The sequence below is a fragment of the Pinus tabuliformis genome, chromosome 6 (assembly GCF_031772625.1).
Source record: "Pinus tabuliformis cultivar Carrire ecotype Pingquan chromosome 6, CPIR1, whole genome shotgun sequence".
In the NCBI taxonomy this organism is placed as follows: Eukaryota; Viridiplantae; Streptophyta; class Pinopsida; order Pinales; family Pinaceae; genus Pinus; species Pinus tabuliformis.
In genome coordinates this window covers 624,253,675-624,280,932 of record NC_142292.1, presented here as the reverse complement: position 1 = coordinate 624,280,932, position 27,258 = coordinate 624,253,675, and the positions used below count along the sequence as shown (strand labels likewise).

At 31.9% G+C, this 27,258-nt stretch overlaps 2 protein-coding genes and 1 pseudogene across 2 annotated transcripts; all 3 read left to right on the top strand.

The window, feature by feature from the left end:
* Positions 1-3,810: 3,810 nt before the first annotated feature.
* Positions 3,811-4,993, top strand: LOC149260162 (bidirectional sugar transporter SWEET3b-like; annotated as a pseudogene).
* Positions 4,994-13,539: 8,546 nt separating this feature from the next.
* LOC149260161 (bidirectional sugar transporter SWEET3b-like) lies at positions 13,540-15,110 on the top strand. The gene is made up of 7 exons (XM_089457055.1): positions 13,540-13,609; positions 13,704-13,791; positions 13,955-14,177; positions 14,290-14,451; positions 14,573-14,695; positions 14,771-14,965; positions 15,051-15,110. The coding sequence occupies exons 1-7, from the start codon at positions 13,540-13,542 to the stop codon at positions 15,108-15,110; spliced, it is 921 nt and encodes a 306-aa protein (XP_089313181.1).
* Positions 15,111-24,822: 9,712 nt separating this feature from the next.
* LOC149260160 (bidirectional sugar transporter SWEET3b-like) lies at positions 24,823-26,238 on the top strand. The gene is made up of 6 exons (XM_089457047.1): positions 24,823-24,859; positions 25,038-25,074; positions 25,238-25,460; positions 25,600-25,765; positions 25,818-25,945; positions 26,047-26,238. Exons 1-6 carry the CDS (start codon positions 24,823-24,825, stop codon positions 26,236-26,238), a joined length of 783 nt encoding a protein of 260 aa, XP_089313173.1.
* Positions 26,239-27,258: the final 1,020 nt, after the last annotated feature.

Genomic DNA, 27,258 nt, shown 5'->3' with positions numbered 1-27,258 from the left:
AAAGAGTAAGAGGAGAGGGCAGAAATCCAACAGTTACTAATTTTCAAGTCATCATCCCTACTAACGTTATTAGAGGATCCCTCAATTCCAATGGCTTCCCTAAACTTGCATTGATGAAATGAGAAATTTTTGCGAAGAGCTTAACCTCCACAATGCATATGTGATGCTTGGTCTTCATTGCATGTTCCGCTAAAGCCCAGGATTTGGTCCTCCCAAGTTTGTTAGCAAAAACATGTTCTTTAACCCTTTGTTCAATAGACCAACCCATTTCCCCTATGTATGAGGACCCACACGAACATGTGATGACATAAACACATTTCAAAATCCATAGGGTTCACCTGGTCTTTAACCGACTTTAGGGAGCCTCTAATGGTGTTCAGGGGTCTAAAGGTCGAGGGAACATTATGTTTCCTCAGGATTCTCACAATATTTTCTGTCGTCCCTTGGATGAAGCGGAGGTGAGCTCCTGAATGTCGATCAAATGTGTCAGTCTTAACCTTACGACCCTTACTATCTTTGACGAAAGCTTTAACAAACCTCTCTTCCTTGGGCTACTTTTAACAATTATAAATAATAAGTCAAAATTTGATAACTTCAATTCAAATTAAAAAATTAATTTCTATAACATGCAAATATTTACTATTATAATAATATTATTTACTATTTTAGGAAATTAAATTATTGAATTGTTTGAAAATAGAAAAATAAATAAACACAAAATTTCATGGAAACATTCTTTAAAATTTTATGAAAAGATTCTTTCAAATCTTTCAAATCACTCTAAATTGTTTTTTTAATATATTTCTAGGCTTTTATGAATCATATTTACAAAATTAAAGGGTTTATAATACTAATCCTATTAATATTATCAACATTTAATATATTAATCCTAGTGTTTAATATTCATGTTAGGGTTTACCATGAATATGTATAATATTAATATTCCCTCTAGTTTATAATATTAATACCTTGTGTTCTCAATATTAATCTCTTGAATTTTTAATATTAGACTATTGGATTTATTAATCTCTTAGATTTTCTATAATAATCGGTTAGATTGATAATATTAATCCTTTAGATTTAATATTATTACATGGGTTTATAATGCATTGGATTTATATTGATATAGATAATATTATCATATTATTATAATATAATAATTATTATTATAAATTGTAATTATAATTATTATAATTATTTCATTAATATTATAATATTATTTTATTATTATGGATATAATAATATAATAATTATTATTAAATTTTACAATTAATATCTATCAATATTTCAACCAAATTTATTAATATAATTGATATAATATATCAATTACATTTATCATAGTACGTATCACATGAACAATTGTTTGTGTAATAGCTTTTACGATTGTTCATGGAATAGCTTTTACTTTATTAGTGGGTAACATGATGGTAACATAAAGCTGATTCAGAATGAAATATAGTATAATATAATATATATTACCATTGATATTATTTACATGTTTAAGGTGGACTCCTTAATTTCATAAGCATATTCTTATATTATTCTTTATTATCCTATAACTATTTTCTCAAAATACGGGGGTGACACAAATCAAATATTCTGGGCTATTACCCTACCCATTTCGTGAACTATGCTACCTCACCTTCTTTCTCACTACCCTGAATCCCATGCCTACCTTGGAGAATAGAGAACTTAGTTATAATTTGTATAGCCACATAAGAGCTAAGTTAGTTATAATTCCCAGATAAGAGCTCACTTACTCTCTCACCAACTTAACTTGGATATAATTCCCGGATAAGAGCTCAATTACACTCTCGTGACCTTACCTTTTTCAATGACATCAGGGAACACGAACTATGTGATTTTAGAATTTTATATCCTTTCATGCTTTACATTTCATGTTGTTTGAGTGTTGCATGTACAATACTTAAAGGGTAATTAGATTTTATGATTTAGGAAAATTAGATTTTATGATTTAGGAAATGATGATTTTTATTATTAGGAATATTTGTTGTCGGGATAATGAGAGGACTACCTAAATTTTAGGTTTATAATAACATGCTTTTTAATAGTTTTATGGTGAGTGTTTATAACAACCCATTTTACTTGGTAGTTGTATATCATGAGTAAAATACATTTTAATGTTTTAGGCTATGTTCTAAAAGAATAGTATGTAAACAATTTAATTTAAATGTAGCATAATGTTGAAACTAATTGGACGACATAGAAAATTTATAGTTATGATGATTTTAAATTTAAAGTGGATTAGTTTAAGATTTTAAGTCAAATTGATATTTCATCAAGAATGGGGAAGACATATATACTTAATTTGAGCTACGTAAATTTTATTTCAAAAAATTTAAATGTAAACTAATTAAATTTTTTGATCTATATTTCTTATTTTTATCATCAATAAATTTTATTATTTACAATATAATATAGGGGATATCATACTACTCAAAACCTTAATTTTATTGATTTCTATTTTTTTAATTGGGATTATAAACTTATAAGATAAAAAACCATACATCATAAAGGCACCAAAATAATAAAAATGAATAGAAAACATTTTTTAACTCCCAATTGAATGAAAATAATGCTTATGCGTACCTAGGCAGAATGACGTAAAGAAAAGCCACGGGAAATTAAAAGGCAACAACCATCAAAGCATTCCTAAAGGCAGCACTGAGTGGCATTTCCAAACTAGAGCAAATTCTAGACAATAAACTAAAATCTAGGACACTAAACCCTAGACATTTGTAAAATTGTGGAGTTTGATATCATAAACTCTTGGCCACCAAAATTTTAGAGTGTTCTAATTGTTTTTATGTGAAAAATGGATTTAGTATTATTGAAAACTTTGGGCCACCAAAATTTTGGAGTTTGACATCAAAAACTCTTGGCCATGAAAATTTTGGAATTTGACATAAAAAATTTATGGCCACCTAAATTTTAAAGCTTTTTAATTGTGTTTTTGATAATGTAAATGGATTTAGTATCAGCAAAATCCATGAGCCACCAAAATTTTAGAGCTCGATATCAAAAACTATGGGCGCCCAAAATTTTAGAGCTTGAAAACTCTAACCTATATTTACAAAAAAATTTGCCTAATTTTACCAAAATCATATGGAAATTTTCATAATTTTCTGAGTGGGAAAATTGGAAACCTAATTAGTCTAAACAAAACCGAACCAAACCAGATGAACCTAACCCAGTGGAATATCATAATCGATGCGGATCTATGTTTTCTTACCTTACTGTACTCGAATATTTACCCAGCCTTTGTGATATTTTTATGCTACCATCTCGTCTTTTGCTCTGTTGTCGAATAGGTGACAATATACGTGCAGGGACCCGCAGAGATCACGTTCCCGGAACCCTTCAACGAATGGAAGTAAAGTTTACACCAGAGCTATAAGTATGCACCCCACACTATAGTATCTTCACCCCCTCGTTTTTCGCTTTTAAGTTTAACCATCCCGCAGACACAGAGTTTCGCGTTTCCAGAACATAGAAACGATGAATAACTTTGTACGTCTAGGGGCTGGCATTTTAGGTTCGTCAACGCTACCGTACTGCGCAATATTATTTTAGCTATCTTTTTTCTGTTATTATAAACGTCATAGTTTTCAAGTTGGACGTATAGATTGAATTTTTAGATTCTAGTTCCTGTTAAACTGTAGCTGAACTATATAGTAACGTCAGCGTCTGGTTTATCTTACATGACTTTACAGGAAGTGCCATTGCTGTTCTTATGTACGGAGCATCAATGTGAGTGTAATAGTTATCACCGCATAGAAGGTGATCCAAATGAGAAGTACGGAGAGTTTTTCAGGCTTTCCATACGCAATAGCGTTGTACAACTGCATTCTGTACACGTGGTATGGATCGCCTCTAATCAGCAATGGGTGGGAAAACATTGTTGTTATGGTTGTCAATGCTGTTGGCTTCCTACTTGAGTGCTGCTTTATTTGCATCTATCTCACTTTCGCTCCACCTAAACCCAAGGTATTATCTTGTCATATTTATTTGCTGCAAATAGTTTTCAGGTTCCATAAGGCCTATTTTTGTCAATCAACATGACATAGATCCTTGGTATCATTTGGCAGTTCAAAATCAGTTAATGTTCAATGAATATTTCTTGCAGAGGAAAATGGTAGGAATGGTTATAGGCGTGTTGATGGTGTTTGGAACTATTGCAATAACTTCCTTTGGCTGTCCATGATCACAACAAAAGGAGGGTCGTTGCAGGAACTGCAGGATTAGTGGCAACTGCCATTCTCTACGCTTCTCCACTATGTGTAATTGTAAGCTTTACACTGCATTAGCTCTTTATAATGGCGCATCCATCGTTTTGGATTTAGTTATTGTTACGTGTACAACATGGCATTTATTGTTAATATTTCTTACCGAGTTTATTAAACTGCAGAGAACGGTAATTCAAACCAAGAGCGTGGAATTCATGCCCAGCTTCTATTTCTCCTTCTTTGCTTTCCTTGGAAGTGTGCTGTGGATGGTATATGGCGCTGTTAGCAAGGATATCATCATCATGGTAAGGTTACTACTTTATATCAGAGAATTCCTCTGGCGTATAGTGTTTCTTGTTCTCACTGACGTTATAAGCTACAACTGAATCATACTTTGTTTTTGCAGGCACCAAACTTTGTCGGTGTGCCATTAGGGTTGGCTCAGATGATTTTATTCTGTGTTTATCGAGCCAAAAAGAGACAACGCGTTGAAAACGAAAAGATGGATGGAGGCAAACAACGCGAATTTATCAAAGAGAGGAGCGACGTGGAAAAACCAAAATGCCCCTTGGATGACCAAGATATCGAAATGCAGTTGAATGTATGACTTGGCCGAAGCCGACCAAACTTTTTATCCTCTGCGATAAAATTTGCATCGTATTTTCGTTATTTTACACACTTGCTAGTGTGCAGCCATATCGAATTACGACTCGGGCTTTCAGTCAGTGCATGATACCGAAGTGTGATAAGTTCATGTAAAATTTAAATCTATTATCATAGAATTTAATTAAATTTTGAACCAGCCAAGCACAAAACAGGGGTATCCATATGGTTAAAGCGAAAGCAACTTTAGTGCAACTCTCAGCGTCGAATGCGATGCACGCCCAAACTAGAATTTCAAACAAATGGCTGACAAATGCATGACGAAATCATGACTGAAATATGCCAGACAGAATAATGGAAAGCGGAAAACAGTAGGCTTGATGTAACAGATGCAAGAGGACAAATGCCCTGGGCTATAGAACTCAAATAAATTATTAGGTATCCTTAAACATTAAATAACTTTTTAACAGAAGTGACATGTAAAGTTCATATAATTTTCACAACGCAGTATGTTGTTTTTTTTTGGAATTAGTGTTTTTTTGGGAATTAGAAATGTATTAATTATTTCTTTTATATAGGTTTTGGTAGGTTATGTGGAGTCTAGAGTCTAAATATTGACGGTCAGTAAAGCATGTGAATTAATATTGGTATAAATCTTATTAGCATTTAAAAAAATTCTACATTGTTGAATTCAACAACATTGTTGTGTGTTATTATAGGGTGTTATGGTTACTAATTTAGTGTTTAATTACTATAGCAATTTAATTTCCTCGTATGTCTAAGGAATTTGAAGAATCTTTTATCTAAGAATGATGGATGTTCTTGTAGAGTTGTTACCCAACCATTGCACTTAAGAGCCTCTACCAAGAACCATAGTTGTAATAGTGTAGCCCCCATCTTAAGCTGTAGCTCCATCTTAAGTTGTAGTCACGAGCCTAGAGCCTCGATTGTAAGTTGCTTCCCTAAAGTGTTGTCATGGTGAGCTTGAGTCACAGTAGTCACTTTATCATCAATAAGAACTTTATGCGACTCAACTTAATGCTGGGAAGTGTTTCAAAAACCATTGTTGAATGGGCCATTTGCAGAGAAAACTCTACCACTTTGAGCAAGGGGCTACCATCATATGTAGGAAGGAAACAATGGAACAAAGCGAGCAATAGAGAGATAAACCGAATCAAGGGTTTGTAAACCCACACTACTACTTGTGGGGGGTGTTTTTAGACAATATTTAAGACCATTTTCGAGTCAATTGTCTTAACTTGAGAAAAAAGGAAACTTGTGTATTGTCTTAATTATTGTGTTTAAACGGATTACTCAAAATTATTGTCTTAAAAATTTGTCTCTATAAAGACAATATAGAACATATATTATTCTTGTCTCTACAAAGATAGAGACATTAGTGCCTCTTAAGAGACAGTTTCATTTGTCTCTATAGAGACACTTTCATTTTTGTCTATAAAGAGACTTTCATTTTTGTCTCTTTAGAGACAATTACATTTTTTTCTCTTCAAGGACAATAGCTGAGATTAAAAACATACCATTTCTATACAGACTATATGTCCATAATTCCAACTATTGTTTCTCTCGAGAGAATATGAAAAAATATTAAAAAAAAAAGAATCATTTTAAATGTTATTTTGAGGTGGTTTCAACATTTAATGTTCGCAAATAGTGATTTTAATTACTTGAAATCTCTGTTCTTTATGGAAAAAAAAGGAATAAATTCCAATTTTTTGAAAGCTAACAATAAAGTCATTTTAAATATTAATGAAAAAACAATTTCCAAAACTTTATAGCTTTGGAAAGAAACCTTTAAAATAAGAAGGCAACGCACGTATATTTGTTGAAAATACATTCATGTCATTGAATTCGAACATGCAAGATCCTTAGTTGGAACTTCATTTCATAACATATTATGAGGCAAAAAAAAATGTTCAAGATTTCTCCATTCTATAAGAGAGTTCACTCTCCAACATTTAAATCCCAAATCCTGAATCCCATTAAAAAAATCAAAATTCACATTTCCTTAATTTCCTATCATCCCCTAAGGCCTAGTAGATTGTAGCATACAATTTAATTATAGTTCCATCCTACCTGAATGCTTCTGCTTTTTTAGTTAAAATGATCATAAATTTCATAATCCATAAAATGATATTATGTTCTTAAGAATGCTTGCTTGGTTATTATCGCTTCATCCTAGGGGACAAATGCATGGCAGAATCATGGCCACCCAACAGAATATTGGGAAAACAATGGGCTCGATGTCGTAGATGCAGAAGTTCAACTGCCCTCTCGCTATAGAAGCCAAATACATTATTAATTATCCGTAAACATTTAATAACCTTTTAACATAGGTGACATGTAAAGTTCATATAATTTCCACCACTTAGGTTGCCCATACCAAAATTTACTATCTATTTTTAATGTCATTTAATTTGTCATGGGATATGTAAGGTACAATTATGAGGTGCACTTAACTTGCCTTAAACACTGCACAAGCAACCTTTCCTCCTCAAATTTTGAATCCATGTCGACTCCTACATCCCAACCATCGTTTGAATTTTTACGTAAATTTAGATAAACAAATTCATATAATGATATCTACATCGGGGGAACAAAAGGGTTTTTATAACAAAGGTGGTTTCAATTTCATCATGTACATGTGTATCTTCATTTTCTTCACCATGTTTTCTCTCTTCGTCTCATACAAAATCATTATTTTCTTCGAAAATTTCTTTATTAAATTTGTTTATATTGTTTATGACAGCTACACTCTTCATGTCTTACATTTATTATTCTACATCGATAGGCCCTTCCATGACTTCTTAAATTAATATTGCAATATCAAAATCCTCTAGTTCTTTTGTCACAAAAATCACTTCGTCAACAACTGCAATGCTCTATTGATCGGTGTTGCTGACATTTTCACTTTATGTCCTTTATAGAATATTTCAAGCTTCTTTGGATGTGGTTTTTGTAGCAATATTAGGAAGCATCCTCTCATCCAAGCCTTTTTGAATAAGAAACAATGATGTTTCATACTCCTTGTTCTCTTCAAGTTTCTCCCTCTAACCTTGAGTCATGGCCTCATAGGCTACCTGGCTTGAGGGTTCTTCAAACGCATTCAAAAAAATGTCCCAAATAATCTATTAGTATCTTAATTTCCCACAATTCATAATTTCTACCCAATAAAATAGGAGGGGGTGGAAGATAAGGACCACTGCAAATATCCATTCTTTGATGAATATGATATTTTCCGATATTTATCATCGTCTTGAGCTTGCAAAAAAACTTCAAACAATTACAATTTATATGCAAAACAAATGAGAGTTGTAGATTCCACTCTAGCAAACAACTAGGGCTCACAATGCTCATCCTTTTGATATGGTGGCTTCCTCAAATACCAAATGTTTCTCATCACCCCCTCAACAAAAGAGACTATGAAAGTAACATAACTAGGAGTTTTTAATGGATGTGGGTCTCCAAAGTCCTTAATTTGGTGTATCTCTCAAATGAATTTGAAAATGGTCCTCTATACTAGGGCATTTTTAATGGAAATGGGTTTACAAACCATTGTTTTGGTTTACCTCTCTATTTCTTTCTTTGTTGCATTGCTGGCTTCCCACATATGATGGTAGCCCCTTGCTCAAAATGGTAGAGGTTTCTATGAAAATGGTTCATTCAACAGCTATTGTTCAAACACCTATCAATATCAAGTTGAGTCACTTAAAAGTTTTTGTAAATGATAAAGTGACTATTGTGATGCAAGATCACAATGGAAACACTTAAGAAGTTGGCTTACAATCGAGGCTGTAGGCTCGTGACTACAATTTAATATGGGGGCTCGAGTATTGTGACTATGGTTCTTGGTAGAGGATATTATCTGCAATGGTTGCGGTAGCAACTCTACAAGAGCATGATTCATTCTTAGGTAGAGGATTCTTCAAATTCCCTAGCCTGATACCACTATGGGAGACATAGGAGAAAATTAAGTTGCTATAATAATTAAACACTAGATAAGTCATAACAACATCCTATAATAACACACTACAATGTTATTGAATTCCACAATTTAGAAGAATCTTTAAAATGCTAATAATAATTATATCAACTTTAACTCACATGCTTCAATAACTATCACTTTATTTAGACTTGAAACACCACATAACCTACCAAAACCTATACAAAAGAAGTAATTAATACATTTCTAACTCCAACCAAAAACAACATTGTATAATTGTGGAAATCATATGAACTTTACCTGTCACTTATGTTAAAAGGTTATTAAATGTTTAGGGATAGCTAATAATTTATTTGACTTCTGTAGCTAGAGGGAAATTGAACTTTTGCATCTACGGCATCGAGCCCATTGTTTTCCCATTATTGTGTCGGGAAGCCATGATTGTCTAGAAGGAAGTTATTTTCATCTTCCACCTTCTTAGTATTGCAAATCTGGAAAATTCTATCATACTATGGAGTCTTGGGAGTAGACGATCGCTTGGCGTCACTTTGAAGTTCACGAGATTTAGTTCTAATCCTAGCAATATTCATTTTACTCTTAGTGCTGGTCAACATAGAGAGATAATTATGGTTATCAACGGTGGGGTTGATCACCTCCTTATAGTACCTTAGCTTCCTTTTATCCTCCATCTTCTTAACATCCCACATCTTGTCCCTAAAATTGGGGTTAATGGTATCTTTGATATTGTCCTTGCTTCCCATGATGATCTCCTCCTTAATCCCAAAATTTTTTAGAAAATACTGAGCATCCTAATGCCACCCAAGCTTGGGGCACATGTGTGGGTTTTGACTAAAGTTAGAAGCAATTTTTGGGGGCCTCTTGGATTCCATATTGTGAAGCTTCTTCTTATACATCATATATGTAAACATAGTCGCACTTTCAATGGGGGACAGGCCAACTTCGATGAAGAGGATATGATACGGAGTATTTCCCTTGATGTTGATGTTGTAGGTTATGAACTGCTTTTGGATCATCTCAATACTTCTCCACAACTCCCTAGATATACTGCACCCCCAAACTTCACATATCTATAAGATAACAGAGATGATGAGAGTCTCAAAGAGGAACTTTTTTTACTCCAAATGTAAAGATCAACTGCCTTACAATTGTTTTCTAGCAAATAATAAGCTTTGAAACCTCCAATAATTCTTTTCTCGATGCTATAATTTGAGTGGAGCTGATGAGGAAAGTTAATACCCAAATATTTATAAGAAGAAACCTACTCAAGAAAATTGTTATCATAGACACAACTACCATGGGTGATGTTTTTACACTAGCCTTTAGTTGACTCGATTTTTTTCCTCTCTCCTCCTCCTAGCACAAGGCAAAACCACCCCCTGGTTCGACTTGCTGATGAGGCCCATACTTTAATATTTAGATTATTATTTTAAATAATATTATTATTTTAAATAATAATGATAATAATAATATTTTTATTAATATAAATTAATAATATCCATTCATTTGTTAATTCAAGAAAATTTTAGGAAAAAATCACATAGAGAGTATTTGGTCAACCCGTTTCGAACCACCAAGTATGGTCCATCTACAGGACAAGATGAAGAGGCAAATCTCGGAGGAAGTTTAAATAAGATGATAGGTCAACCTAACGGTTAGAGGAAAACGACTATATTTGAGTGGGGAGCGAAATTTATATATATATATAATATTATAAACCAACCAAAATTCTATTTACATTAAATTTCTTAAATAATTAATAAATAATAATCTAATTATTTGAAATAAATATTTAATATATTAATTATCTTATTAATTCCTTATTTATTAATGTATTTATTTATTTGATTATTGAAATAGGAAAAATTGAGTAAAATAAAATAAAATAAAAATATATAAATAACTAAATAACTAAACTAAATAAAATATAAATAAATAAATAATAAAGAGGATAAATAAATATATAAAAATAAAAAGTGAGGGCGTGCATTAAAAAGAATAAAAGTAAAAATATAACCAAATTAATATATATATATATATATATATATATATATATATATATATATTCACAGACAAAATAAATAATAAAAGGGGATAAAAAAACAATAATAAAATGAAAACTATTTAAAATTATATAGAAAATAAAAAAGGCGGTGTTAAGAAAAAAACATATTATTAATAATAATAACAAATGTTAATAGTAATAATTGAAATTCATCACAAATACATAATATTACTAAAAAAACAATAAAAATAAATAATAAGAGAGAGGGAATCCTCTATAAAACAAAAAGGGATAAAAAGCTCAGAAAAAGAGGGGAAAGAGTAAGAGGAGAGGGCAGAAATCCAACAGTTACTAATTTTCAAGTCATCTGTTAGCAAAAACATGTTCTTTAACCCTTTGGTCAATAAACCAACCCATTTCTCCTATGTATGAGGACCCACACGAACATGTGATGACATAAACACATTTCAAAATCCATAGGGTTCACCTAGTCTTTAACCGACTTTAGGGAGCCTCTAATGGTGTTGAGGGGTCTAAAGGTCGAGGGAACATTATGTTTCCTCAAGATTCTCACAATATTTTCTGTCGTCCCTTGGATGAAGCGGAGGTGAGCTCCTGAATGTTGATCAAATGTGTCAGTCTTAACCTTATGACCCTTACCATCTTTGACGAAAGCTTTAACAAAACCTCTCTTCCTTGGGCTATTTTTAATAATTATAAATAATAAGTCAAAATTTGATAACTTCAATTCAAATTAAAAAATTAATTTCTATAACATGCAAATATTTACTATTATAATAATATTATTTACTATTTTAGGAAATTAAATTATTGAATTGTTTGAAAATAGAAAAATAAATAAACACAAAATTTCATGGAAACATTCTTTAAAATTTTATGAAAAGATTCTTTCAAATCTTTCAAATCACTCTAAATTGTTTTTTTAATATATTTCTAGGCTTTTATGAATCATATTTACAAAACTAAAGGGTTTATAATACTAATCCTATTAATATTATCAACATTTAATATATTAATCCTAGTGTTTAATATTCATGTGAGGGTTTACCATGAATATGTATAATATTAATATTCCCTATAGTTTATAATATTAATACCTTGTGTTCTCAATATTAATCTCTTGAATTTTTAATATTAGACTATTGGATTTATTAATCTCTTAGATTTTCTATAATAATTGGTTAGATTGATAATATTAATCCTTTAGATTTAATATTATTACATGGGTTTATAATGCATTGGATTTATATTGATATAGATAATATTATCATATTATTATAATATAATAATTATTATTATAATATAATAATTATTATTATAAATTGTAATTATTAATAATTATAATTATTTCATTAATATTATAATATTATTTTATTATTATGGATATAATAATATAATAATTATTATTAAATTTATATCATTAATATCTATCAATATTTCAACAAAATTTATTAATATAATTGATATAATGTATCAATTACATTTATCATAGTACGTATCACATGAAAAATTGTTTTTGTAATAGCTTTTACGATTGTTCATGGAATAGCTTTTACTTTGTTAGTGGGTAATATGATGGTAACATAAAACTGATTCAGAATGAAATATAATATAATATACTATATATTACCATTGATATTATTTACATGTTTAAGATGGACTCCTTAATTTCATAATCATATTCTTATATTATTCTTTATTATCCCATAACTATTTTCTCAAAATACGGGGTGACGCAAATCAAATATTCTGGGCTATTACCCTACCCATTTCGTGAACTATGCTACCTCGCCTTCTTTCTCACTACCCTGAATCCCACGCCTACCTTGGAGAATAGAGAACTTAGTTATAATTTGTATAGCCACATAAGAGCTAAGTTAGTTATAATTCCGAGATAAGAGCTCACTTACTCTCTCACCACCTTAACTTGGATATAATTCCTGGATAAGAGCTCAATTACACTCTCGAGACCTTACCTTTTTCAATGACATCAGGGAACACGAACTATGTGATTTTAGAATTTTATATCCTTTCATGCTTTACATTTCATGTTGTTTGAGTGTTGCGTGTACAATACTTAAAGGGTAATTAGATTTTATGATTTAGGAAAATTAGATTTTATGATTTAGGAAATGATAATTTTTATGATTAGGAATATTTGTTGGAGTTTGATATCATAAACTCTTGGCCACCAAAATTTAGAGCTCGATGTCAAAAATTATGGGCTCCAAAAATTTTAGAGCTTGACAACTCTAACCTATATTTACAAAAAAATTTGCCTAATTTTACCAAAATCATATGGGAATTTTCATGATTTTCTAGGTGGGAAAATTGGAAACCTAATTACTCTAAACAAAACCAAACCAAACCAGATGAACCTAACCCAGTGGAATATCATAATAGATGCCGATCTATGGTTTTTTTACCTTGCTGTTCTCGAATATTTACCCAGCCTTTGTGATATTTTTATGCTACCATCTCGTCTTTTGCTCTGTTGTCTAATAGGTGACAATATACGTGCAGGGACCCGCAGAGATCACCTTCCTGGAACCCTTCAACGAATGGAAGTAAAATTTACAACAGAGCTATAAGTATGCACCCCACACTATAGTATCTTCACCCCCTCGTTTTTCGCTTTTAAGTTTAACCATACCGCAGTTTCGCGTTTCCAAAACATAGAAACGATGAATAACTTTGTACGTCTAGGGGCTGACATTTTAGGTTCGTCAACGCTACCATACTCCGCAATATTATGTTTGCTCTCTTTTTTCTGTTATTATAAACGTCATAGTTTTCAAGTTGGACGTATAGATTGAATGTTTAGATTCTAGTTCCTGTTAAACTGTAGCTGAACTATATAGTAACGTCAGCGTCTGGTTTATCTTACATGACTTTACAGGAAGTGCCATTGCTCTTCTTATGTACGGAGCATCTATGTAAGTGTAATAGTTATCACCGCATAACCCATATTATTAATTTCTGATATTATTTTAGTGTAATCGCCCTGAATAGTACTAGGTTGAAGCGAGTTATTCAAATGAGAAAGGCAGAGAGGTTCATGGTATTAATAAACGATGATAATATTTTAACCCTGAACAGAACTACATTCAAGAAGGTGATCCAAATGAGAAGTACGGAGAGTTTTTCAGGCTTTCCATACGCAATAGCGTTGTACAACTGCATTCTGTACACGTGGTATGGATCGCCTCTAATCAGAAATGGGTGGGAAAACATTGTTGTTATGGTTGTCAATGCTGTTGGCATCCTACTTGAGTGCTGCTTTATTTGCATCTATCTCACTTTCGCTCCACCTAAACCCAAGGTATTATCTTGTCATATTTATTTGCTGCAAATAGTTTTGAGGTTCCAGAAGGCCTATTTTTGTCAATCAACATGACATAGATCAGTTAATGTTCAAAGAATATTTCTTGCAGAGGAAAATGGTAGGAATGGTTATAGGCGTGTTGATGGTTTTTGGAACTATTGCAATAACTTCCTTTTTGGCTGTCCATGATCACAACAAAAGGAAGGCCGTTGTAGGAACTGCAGGAATAGTGGCAACTGCCATTCTCTACGCTTCTCCACTATCTGTAATTGTAAGCTTTACACTGCATTAGCTCTTTATAATGGCGGATCCATCGTTTAGATTTAGTTATTGTTACGTGTACAACATGGCATTTATTGTTAATATTTCTTACGGAGTTTCTTAAACTGCAGAGAACGGTATTTCAAACCAAGAGCGTGGAATTCATGCCCAGCTTCTATTTCTCCTTCTTTGCTTTCCTTGGAAGTGTGCTGTGGACGGTATATGGCGCTCTTAGCAAGGATATCATCATCATGGTAAGGTTACTACTTTATATCAGAGAATTCCTCTGGCGTTATAAGCTACAACTGAATCATACTTTGTTTTTGCAGGCACCAAACTTTGTCGGTGTGCCATTAGGGTTGGCTCAGATGATTTTATTCTGTGTTTATCGAGCCAAAAAGAGCCAACGCGTTGAAAACGAAAAGATGGATGGAGGCAAACAACGCGACTTTATCAAAGAGAGGAGCGACGTGGAAAAACCAAAATGCCCCTTGGATGACCAAGATATCGAAATGCAGTTGAATGTATGACTTGGCCGAAGCCGACCAAACTCTTTATCCTCTGCGATAAAATTTGCATCGTATTTTCGTTATTTTACACACTTGCTAGTGTGCAGCCATATCGAATTACGACTGGGGCTTTCAGTCAGTGCATGATACCGAAGTGTGATAAGTTCATGTAAAAATCTGTGGACTCTATGATTTATTAAAACAGTCCAGTTTCCATATCTGTCATTCAGCAATGTCCGTAAATCTTGTGCAGTGTCCGTAAATCTTGTGATATCTATATAGAAGAATGTAAAATTTAAATCTATTATCATAGAATTTAATTAAATTTTGAACCAGCGAAGCACAAAACATTTGGGGTATCCATATGCGTAAAGCGAAAGCAACTTTAGTGCACCTCTCAGCTTCGAATGCGATGCACGCCCAAACTCGAATTTCAAACAAATGGCTGACAAATGCATGACGAAATCATGACTGAAATATGCCAGAGAGAATAATGGAAAGCGGAAAACAGTAGGCTTGATGTAACAGATGCAAGAGGACAAATGGCCGGGCTATAGAACTCAAATAAATTATTAGGTATCCTTAAACATTAATTAACTTTTTAACAGAAGTGACATGTAAAGTTCATATAATTTTCACAACTGGAGTATGTTTTTTTTTTTTTTTTGGAATTGAAAATGTATTAATTATTTCTTTTATATAGGTTTTGGTAGGTTATGTGGAGTTTAGATAGGTTATGTGGAGTTTAGAGTCTAAATATTGACAGTTAGTAAAGCATGTAAATTAATATTGTTATAAATATTATTAGCATTTAAAAAAATAAATCTACACTGTTGAATTCAACAACATTGTTGTGTGTTATTATAGGGTGTTCTGGTTACTAATTTAGTGTTTAATTACTATAGCAATTTAATTTCCTCCTATGTCTAAGAATGATGGATGTTCTTGTAGAGTTGTTACCCAACCATTGCACTTAAGAGCCTCTACCAAGAACCATAGTTGTAATAGTGGAGGCCCCATCTTAAGCTATAGCTCCATCTTAAGTTGTAGTCACGAGCCTAGAGCCTCGATTGTAAGTTGCTTCCCTAAAGTGTTGTCATGGTGAGCTTGAGTCACAATAGTCACTTTATCATCAATAAGAACTTTATGTGACTCAACTTAATGCTGGGAAGTGTTTCAAAAACCATTGTTGAATGGGCCATTTGCAGAGAAAACTCTACCACTTTGAGCAAGGGGCTACCATCATATGTAGGAAGGAAACAATGGAACAAAGCGAGCAATAGAGAGATAAACCGAATCAAGGGTTTGTAAACCCACACAACTACATGTGGGGGGTGTTTTCAGACAATATTTAAGACAATTTTAGAGTCAATTGTCTTAACTTGAGAAAAAAGCAAACTTGTGTATTGTCTTAATTATTGTGTTTAAGCGGGTTTCTCAAAATTATTGTCTTAAAAATTTGTCTCTATAAAGATAGAGACATTAGTGCCTCTTAAGAGACAGTTTCAGTTGTCTCTATAGAGACACTTCCATTTTTGTCTATAGAGAGACTTTCATTTTTGTCTCTTTAGAGACAATTACATTTTTTTCTCTTCAAGGAAAATAGCTGAGATTAAAAACATACTATTTCTATACAGACTATATGCCCATAATTCCAACTATTGTTTCTCTAGAGAGAATATGAAAAAATATAAAAAAAAAACAGAATCATTTTAAATGTTATTTTGAGGTGGTTTCAAAATTTAATGTTCGCAAATAGTGATTTTAATTACTTGAAATCTCTGTTCTTTATGGAAAAAAAAGGAATAAATTCCAATTTTTTTAAAGCTAACAATAAAGTCATTTTAAATATAAATGAAAAAACAATTTCCAAAACTTTACAGCTTTGGAAAGAAACCTTGAAAATAAAAAGGCAACGCACGTATATTTGTTGAAAATACATTCACGTCATTGAATTCGAACATGCAAGATCCTTAGTTGGAACTTCATTTCATAACATATTATGAGGCAAAAAAAAAAATTTCAAGATTTCTCCATTCTATAAGAGAGTTCACTCTCCAACATTTAAATCCCAAATCCTGAATCCCATTAAAAAAATCACAATTCACATTTCCTTAATTTCCTATCATCCCCTAAGGCCTAGTAGATTGTAGCATACAGTTTAATTATAGTTCCATGCTACCTGAATGCTTCTGCTTTTTCAGTTAAAATGATCATAAATTTCATAATCCATAAAATGATATTATGTTCTTAAGAATGCTTGCTTGGTTATTATCGCTTCATCCTAGGAGACAAATGCATGGCAGAATCATGGCCACCCGACATAATATTGGGAAAACAATGGGCTCAATGCCGTAGATGCAGAAGTTCAACTACCCTCTCTCTATAGAAGCCAAATACATTATTAGTTATCCGTAAACATTTAATAACCTTTTAACATAAGTGACATGTAATGTTTATATAATTTCCACCACTTAGGTTGCCCATACCAAAATTTACTATCTATTTTTAATGTCATTTAATTTGTCATGGGATATGTAAGGTACAATTATGAGGTGCACTTAACTTGCCTTAAACACTGCAAAAGCAACCTTTCCTCCTCAAATTCTGAATCCATGTCGACTCCTACATCCCAACCATCATTTGAATTTTTACGTAAATTTAGATAAACAAATTCATATAGTGATATCTACATCGGGGGAACAAAAGGGTTTTTATAATAAAGGTGGTTTCAATTTCATCATGTACATGTGTATCTTCATTTTCTTCACCATGTTTTCTCTCTTCATCTCATACAAAATCATTTTTTTCTTCGAAAATTTCTTTATTAAATTTGTTTATATTGTTTATGACAACTACACTCTTCATGTCTTACATTTATTATTCTACATCGATAGGCCCTTCCATGACTTCTTAAATTAATATTGCAATATCAAAATCCTCTAGTTCTTTTGTCACAATAATCACTTCGTCAACAACTGCAATGCTCTATTGATCGGTGTTGCTGACATTTTCACTTTATGTCCTTTATAGAATATTTCAAGCTTCTTTGGATGTGGTTTTTGTAGCAATATTAGGAAGCATCCTCTCATCCAAGCCTTTTTGAATAAGAAACAATGATGTTTCATACTCCTTGTTCTCTTCAAGTTTCTCCCTCTAACCTTGAGTCATGGCCTCATAGGCTACCTGGCTTGAGGGTTCTTCAAACCCATTCAAAAAAATGTCCCATAAATAATCTATTAGTATCTTAATTTCCCACAATTCATAATTTCTACCAAAGAAAATAGGAGGGGGTGGAAGATAAGGACCACTGAAAATATCCATTCTTTGATGAATATGATATTTTAAAATATTTATCATGGTGTTGAGCTCTAGCAAACAAACCTTTCGATATGGTGGCTTCCTCAAATACAAAATGTTTCTCATCACCCCCTGAACAAAAGAGACTATGAAAGTAACATAACTAGGAGTTTTTAATGGATGTGGGTTTCCAAAGTCCTTGATTTGGTGTATCTCTCAAATGAATTTGAAAATGGTCCTCTATACTAGGGCGTTTTTAATGGAAATGGGTTTACAAACCATTGTTTTGGTTTACCTCTCTATTTCTTTCTTTGTTGCATTGTTGGCTTCCCACATATGATGGTAGCCCCTTGCTCAAAATGGTAGAGGTTTCTATGAAAATGGTTCATTCAACAACTGTTGTTCAAACACCTATCAATATCAAGTTGAGTCACTTAAAAGTTTTTGTAAATGATAAAGTGACTATTGTGACGCAAGATCACAATGGAAACACTTAGGGAGTTGGCTTACAATCGAGGCTGTAGGCTCGTGACTACAATTTAAGATGGGGGCTCGAGTATTGCGACTATGGTTCTTGGTAGAGGATATTATCTCCAATGGTTGGGTTTTCAACTCTACAAGAGCATGATTCATTCTTAGGTAGAGGATTCTTCAAATTCCTTAGCCTCGTACCACTTTGGGAGACATAGGAGAAAATTAAGTTGCTATAATAATTAAACACTAGATAAGTCACAACAACATCCTATAATAACACACTACAATGTTGTTGAATTCCACAATTTAGAAGAATCTTTAAAATGCTAATAATAATTATATCAACTTTAACTCACATGCTTTAATAACTATCACTTTATTTAGACTTGAAACACCACATAACCTACCAAAACCTATACAAAAGAAGTAATTAATACATTTCTAACTCCAACCAAAAACAACATTGTACAATTGTGGAAATCATATGAACTTTACCTGTCACTTATGTTAAAAGGTTATTAAATGTTTAGGGATAGCTAATAATTTATTTGACTTCTATAGCTAGAGGGAACTTGAACTTTTGCATCTACGGCATCGAGCCCATTGTTTTCCCATTATTGTGTCGGGAAGCCATGATTGTCTAGAAGGAAGTTTTTTTCATCTTCCACCTTCTTAGTATTGCAAATCTGGAAAATTCTATCATCCTAGGGAGTCTTGGGAGTAGACGATCGCTTGGTGTCACTCTGAAGTTCACGAGATTTAGTTCTAATCCTAGCAATATTCATTTTACTCTTAGTGCTAGTCAACATAGAGAGATAATTATGGTTATCAACGGTGGGGTTGATCACCTCCTTATAGTACCTTAGCTTCCTTTTATCCTCCATCTTCTTAACATCCCACATCTTGTCCCTAAAATTGGGGTTAATGGTATCTTTGATATTGTCCTTGCTTCCCATGATGATCTCCTCCTTAATCCCCCAAATTTTTAGAAAATACTGAGCATCCTAATGCCACCCAAGCTTGGGGCACATGTGTGGGTTTTGACTAAAGTTAGAAGCAATTTTTGGGGGCCTCTTGGATTCCATATTGTGAAGCTTCTTCTTATACATCAGATATGTAAACATAGTCGCACTTTCAATGGGGGACAGGCCAACTTCGATGAAGAGGATATGATACGAAGTATTTCCCTTGATGTTGAGGTTGTAGGTTATGAACTGCTTTTGGATCATCTCAATATTTCTCCACAACTCCCTAGATATACTGCACCCCCAAACTTCACATATCTATAAGATAACAGAGATGATGAGAGTCTCAAAGAGGAAATTTTTACTCCAAATGTAAAGATCAACTGCCTTACAATTGTTTTCTAGCACATAATAAGCTTTGAAACCTCCAATAATTCTTTTCTCGATGCTATAATTTGAGTGGAGCTGATGAGGAAAGTTAATACCCAAATATTTATAAGAAGAAACCTACTCAAGAAAATTGTTATCATAGACACAACTACCATGGGTGATGTTTTTACACTAGCCTTTAGTTGACTCGATTTTTTTTCCTCTCTCCTCCTCCTAGCACAAGGCAAAACCACCCCCTGGTTCGACTTGCTGATGAGGCCCATACTTTAATATTTAGATTATTATTTTAAATAATATTATTAATAATATTATTATTTTAAATAATAATGATAATAATAATATTTTTATTAATATAAATTAATAATATTCATTCATTTGTTAATTCAAAAAAATTTTAGGAAAAAATCACATAGAGAGTATTTGGTCAACGCGTTTCGAACCACCGAGCGTGGTGCATTTACAGGACAAGATGAAGAGGCAGATCTCGGAGGAAGTTTAAATAAGATGATAGGTCAACCTAACGGTTAGAGGAAAACGACTATATTTGAGTGGGGAGCGAAATATATATATATATATATATATATAATATTATAAACCAACCAAAATTCTATTTACATTAAATTTCTTAAATAATTAATAAATAATAATTTAATTATTTGAAATAAATATTTAATATATTAATTAGCTTATTCATTCCTTATTTATTAATGTATTTATTTATTTGATTATCCAAATAGGAAAAATTGAGTAAAATAAAATAAAATAAAAATATATAAATAACTAAATAACTAAACTAAACTAAATAAAATATAAATAAATAAATAATAAAGAGGATAAATAAATATATAAAAATAAAAAGTGAGTGCGTGCATTAAAAAGAATAAAAATAAAAATATAACCAATTATATATATATATATATATATATATATATATATATATATATATATATATATATATATATATAATATATATACACACACAAAAAATAAATAATAAAAGGGGATAAAAAACAATAATAAAATGAAAACTATTTAAAATTATATAGAAAATAAAAAAGACGGTGTTAAGAAAAAAACATATTATTAATAATAATAACAAATGTTAATAGTAATAATTGAAATTCATCACAAATACATAATATTACTAAAAAAACAATAAAAATAAATAATAAGAGAGAGGGAATCCTCTATAAAACAAAAAGGGATAAAAAGCTCAGAAAAAGAGGGGAAAGAGTAAGAGGAGAGGGCAGAAATCCAACAGTTACTAATTTTCAAGTCATCATCCCTACTAACGTTATTAGAGGATCCCTCAATTCCAATGGCTTCCCTAAACTTGCATTGATGAAATGAGAAATTTTTGCGAAGAGCTTAACCTCCACAATGCATATGTGATGCTTGGTCTTCACTGCATGTTCCGCTAAAGCCCAGGATTTGGTCCTCCCAAGTGTGTTAGGAAAAACATGTTCTTTAACCCTTTGGTCAATAGACCAACCCATTTCTCCTATGTATGAGGACCCACACGAACATGTGATGACATAAACACATTTCAAAATCCATAGGGTTCACCTGGTCTTTAACCGACTTTAGGGAGCCTCTAATGGTGTTGAGGGGTCTAAAGGTCGAGGGAACATTATGTTTCCTTAGGATTCTCACAATATTTTCTGTCGTCCCTTGGATGAAGCAGAGGTGAGCTCCTGAATGTCGATCAAATGTGTCAGTATTAACCTTACGACCCTTACCATCTTTGACGAAAGCTTTAACAAAACCTCTCTTCCTTGGGCTATTTTTAATAATTATAAATAATAAGTCAAAATTTGATAACTTCAATTCAAATTAAAAAATTAATTTCTATAACATGCAAATATTTACTATTATAATAATATTATGTACTGTTTTAGGAAATTAAATTATTGAATTGTTTGAAAATAGAAAAATAAATAAACACAAAATTTCATGGAAACATTCTTTGAAATTTTATGAAAAGATTCTTTCAAATCTTTCAAATCACTCTAAATTGTTTTTTAATATATTTCTAGGCTTTTATGAATCATATTTACAAAATTAAAGGGTTTATAATACTAATCCTATTAATATTATCAACATTTAATATATTAATCCTAGTGTTTAATATTCATGTTAGGGTTTACCATGAATATGTATAATATTAATATTCCCCCTAGTTTATAAGATTAATACCTTGTGTTCTCAATATTAATCTCTTGAATTTTTAATATTAGACTATTGGATTTATTAATCTCTTAGATTTTCTATAATAATCGGTTAGATTGATAATATTAATCCTTTAGATTTAATATTATTACATGGGTTTATAATGCATTGGATTTATATTGATATAGATAATATTATCATATTATTATAATATAATAATTATTATTATAAATTGTAATTATAATTATTATAATTATTTCATTAATATTATAATATTATTTTATTATTATCGATATAATAATATAATAATTATTATTAAATTTACACCATTAATATCTATCAATATTTCAAACAAATTTATTAATATAATTGATATAATATATCAATTACATTTATCATAGTACGTATCACATGAAAAATTGTTTATGTAATAGCTTTTACGATTGTTCATGGAATAGCTTTTACTTTGTTAGTGGGTAATATGATGGTAACATAAAATTGATTTAGAATGAAATATAATATAATATACTATATATTACCATTGATATTATTTACATGTTTAAGGTGGACTCCTTAATTTCATAAGCATATTCTTATATTATTCTTTATTATCCCATAACTATTTTCTCAAAATACGGGGTACGGAAATCAAATATTCTGGGCTATTACCCTACCCATTTCATGAACTATGCTACCTCGCCTTCTTTCTCACTACCTGAATCCCACGCCTACCTTGGAGAATAGAGAACTTAGTTGTAATTTGTATAGCCACATAAGAGCTAAGTTAGTTATAATTCCCTGATAAGAGCTCACTTACTCTCTCACCACCTTAACTTGGATATAATTCTCGGATAAGAGCTCAATTACACTCTCGCGACCTTACCTTTTTCAATGACATCAGGGAACACGAACTATGTGATTTTAGAATTTTATATCCTTTCATGCTTTACATTTCATGTTGAGTGTTGCGTGTACAATACTTAAAGGGTAATTAGATTTTATGATTTAGGAAAATTAGATTTTATGATTTAGGAAATGATGATTTTTATGATTAGGAATATTTGTTGTCGGGATAATGAGAGGACTACGTAAATTTTTAGGTTTATAATAACATGCTTTTTAATAGTTTTATGGTGAGTGTTTATAATAACCCATTTTACTTGGTAGTTGTATATCACGAGTAAAATACATTTCAATGTTTTAGGCTATGTTCTAAAAAATTAGTATGTAAACAATTTAATTTAAATGTAGCATAATGTTGAAACTAATTGGACGACATAGAAAATTTATAGTTATGATGATTTTAAATTTAAAGTAGATTATTTTAAGGTTTTAAGTCAAATTGATATTTCATCAAGAATGGGGAAGACATATATACTTAATTTGAGCTACATAAATTTTATTTCAAAAAATTTAAATGTAAACTAATTAAATTTTTTGATCTATATTTCTTATTTTTATCATCAATCAATTTTATTATTTACAATATAATATAGAGGATATCATACTACTCAAAACCTTAATTTTATTGATTTATATTTTTTTAATTGGGATTATAAACTTATAAGGTAAAAAACCATACATCATAAAGGCACCAAAATAATAAAAATGAATAGAAAACATATTTTTAACTCCCAATTGAATGAAAATAACGCTTATGCTTACCTAGGCAGAATGACGTAAATAAAAGCCACGGGAAATTAAAAGGAAACAACCATCAAAGCATTCCTAAAGGCAGCACTGAGTGGCATTTCCAAACTAGATCAAACCCTAGACAATAAACTAAAATCTGGGAGACTAAACCCTAGACATTTTTAAAATTGTGGAGTTTGATATCATAAACTCTTGGCCACCAAAATTTTAGAGTGTTCTAATTGCTTTTATGTGAAAAATGGATTTAGTATTATTGAAAACTTTGGGCCACCAAAATTTTGGAGTTTGACATCTAAAACTGTTGGCCACGAAAATTTTGGAATTTGACATAAAAAATTCATGGCCACCTAAACTTTAAAGCTTTCTAAATGTGTTTTTGATGATGTAAATGGATTTAGTATCATCAAAAGCCATGAGCCACCAAAATTTTATAGCTCGATATCAAAAACTATGGGCTCCCAAAATTTTAGAGCTTAACAACTCTAACCTATATTTACAAAAAAAATTGCCTAATTTTACCAAAATCATATGGAAATTTTCATGATTTTCTAAGTGGGAAAATTGGAAACCTAATTAGTCTAAACAAAACCAAACCAAACCAGATGAACCTAACCCAGTGGAATATCATAATCGATGCCGATCTATGTTTTTTTTACCTTACTGTACTCGAATATTTACCCAGCCTTTGTGATATTTTTATGCTACCATCTCGTCTTTTGCTCTGTTGTCTAATCGGCGACAATAGACGTGCAGGGACCCGCAGAGATCACCTTACCGGAACCCTTAACGAATGGAAGTAAAATTTACACCAGAGCTATAAGTATGCACCCCACACTATAGTATCTTCACCCCCTCGTTTTTCGCTTTTAAGTTTAACCATCCCGCAGACACAGAGTTTCGCGTTTCCAAAACATAGAAACGATGAATAACTTTGTACGTCTAGGGGCTGGCATTTTAGGTTCGTCAACGCTACCATACTCCGCAATATTATGTTTGCTCTCTTTTTTCTGTTATTATAAACGTCATAGTTTTCAAGTTGGACGTATAGATTGAATGTTTAGATTCTAGTTCCTGTTAAACTGTAGCTGAACTATATAGTAACGTCAGCGTATGGTTTATCTTACATGACTTTACAGGAAGTGCCATTGCTCTTCTTATGTACGGAGCATCTATGTAAGTGTAATAGTTATCACCGCATAACCCATATTATTAATTTCTGATATTATTTTAGTGTAATCGCCCTGAATAGTAGTAGGTTGAAGCGAGTTATTCAAATGAGAAAGGCAGAGAGGTTCATGGTATTAATAAACGATGATAATATTTTAACCCTGAACAGAACTACATTCAAGAAGGTGATCCAAATGAGAAGTACGGAGAGTTTTTCAGGCTTTCCATACGCAATAGCGTTGTACAACTGCATTCTGTACACGTGGTATGGATCGCCTCTAATCAGCAATGGGTGGGAAAACATTGTTGTTATGGTTGTCAATGCTGTTGGCATCCTACTTGAGTGCTGCTTTATTTGCATCTATCTCACTTTCGCTCCACCTAAACCCAAGGTATTATCTTGTCATATTTATTTGCCGCAAATAGTTTTGAGGTTCCAGAAGGCCTATTTTTGTCAATCAACATGACATAGATCCTTGGAATCATTTGGCAGTTCAAAATCAGTTAATGTTCAATGAATATTTCTTGCAGAGGAAAATGGTAGGAATGGTTATAGGCGTGTTGATGGTTTTTGGAACTATTGCAATAACTTCCTTTTTGGCTGTCCATGATCACAACAAAAGGAAGGCCGTTGTAGGAACTGCAGGATTAGTGGCAACTGCCATTCTCTACGCTTCTGCACTATCTGTAATTGTAAGCTTTACACTGCATTAGCTCTTTATAATGGCGCATCCATCGTTTAGATTTAGTTATTGTTACGGTAATTCAAACCAAGAGCGTGGAATTCATGCCCAGCTTATATTTCTCATTCTTTGCTTTCCTTGGAAGTGTGTTGTGGATGGTATATGGCGCTCTTAGCAAGGATATCATCATCATGGTAAGGTTACTACTTTATATCAGAGAATTCCTCTGGCGTATAGTGTTTCTTGTTCTCACTGACGTTATAAGCTACAACTGAATCATACTTTGCTTTTGCAGGCACCAAACTTTGTCGGTGTGCCATTAGGGTTGGCTCAGATGATTTTATTCTGTGTTTATCGAGCCAAAAAGAGCCAACGCGTTGAAAACGAAAAGATGGATGGAGGCAAACAACCCGACTTTATCAAAGAGAGGAGCGACGTGGAAAAACCAAAATCCCCTTGGATGACCAAGATATCGAAATGCAGTTGAATGTATGACTTGGCCGAAGCCGACCAAACTCTTTATCCTCTGCGATAAAATTTGCATCGTATTTTCGTTATTTTACACACTTGCTAGTGTGCAGCCATATCGAATTACGACTCGGGCTTTCAGTCAGTGCATGATACCGAAGTGTGATAAGTTCATGTAAAATTCTGTGGACTCTATGATTTATTAAAACAGTCCAGTTTCCATATCTGTCATTCAACAATGTCCGTAAATCTTGTGCAATGTCCGTAAATCTTGTGATATCTATATAGAAGAATGTAAAATTCAAATCTATTATCATAGAATTTTATTAAATTTTGAACCAGCGACGCACAAAACATTTGGGGTATCCATATGCGTAAAGCGAAAGCAACTTTAGTGCAACTCTCAGCTTCGAATGCGATGCACGCCCAAACTCGAATTTCAAACAAATGGCTGACAAATGCATGACGAAATCATGACTGAAATATGCCACACAGAATAATGGAAAGCGGAAAACAGTAGGCTTGATGTAACAGATGCAAGAGAACAAATGCCCGGGCTATAGAACTCAAATAAATTATTAGGTATTCTTAAACATTAAATAACTTTTTAACAGAAGTGACATGTAAATTTCTTATAATTTTCACAACTGGAGTATGTTGTTTTTTTTGGAACTAGAAATGTATTAATTATTTCTTTTATATAGGTTTTGGTAGGTTATGTTGAGTTTAGAGTCTAAATATTGACAGTTAGTAAAGCATGTAAATTAATATTGTTATAAATATTATTAGCATTTAAAAAAAAAATTCTACACTGTTGAATTCAACAACATTGTTGTGTGTTATTATAGGGTGTTCTGGTTACTAATTTAGTGTTTAATTACTATAGCAATTTAATTTCCTCCTATGTCTAACGAATTTGAAGAATCTTTTATCTAAGAATGATGGATGTTCTTGTAGAGTTGTTACCCAACCATTGCACTTAAGAGCCTCTACCAAGAACCATAGTTGTAATAGTGGAGCCCCCATCTTAAGCTGTTGC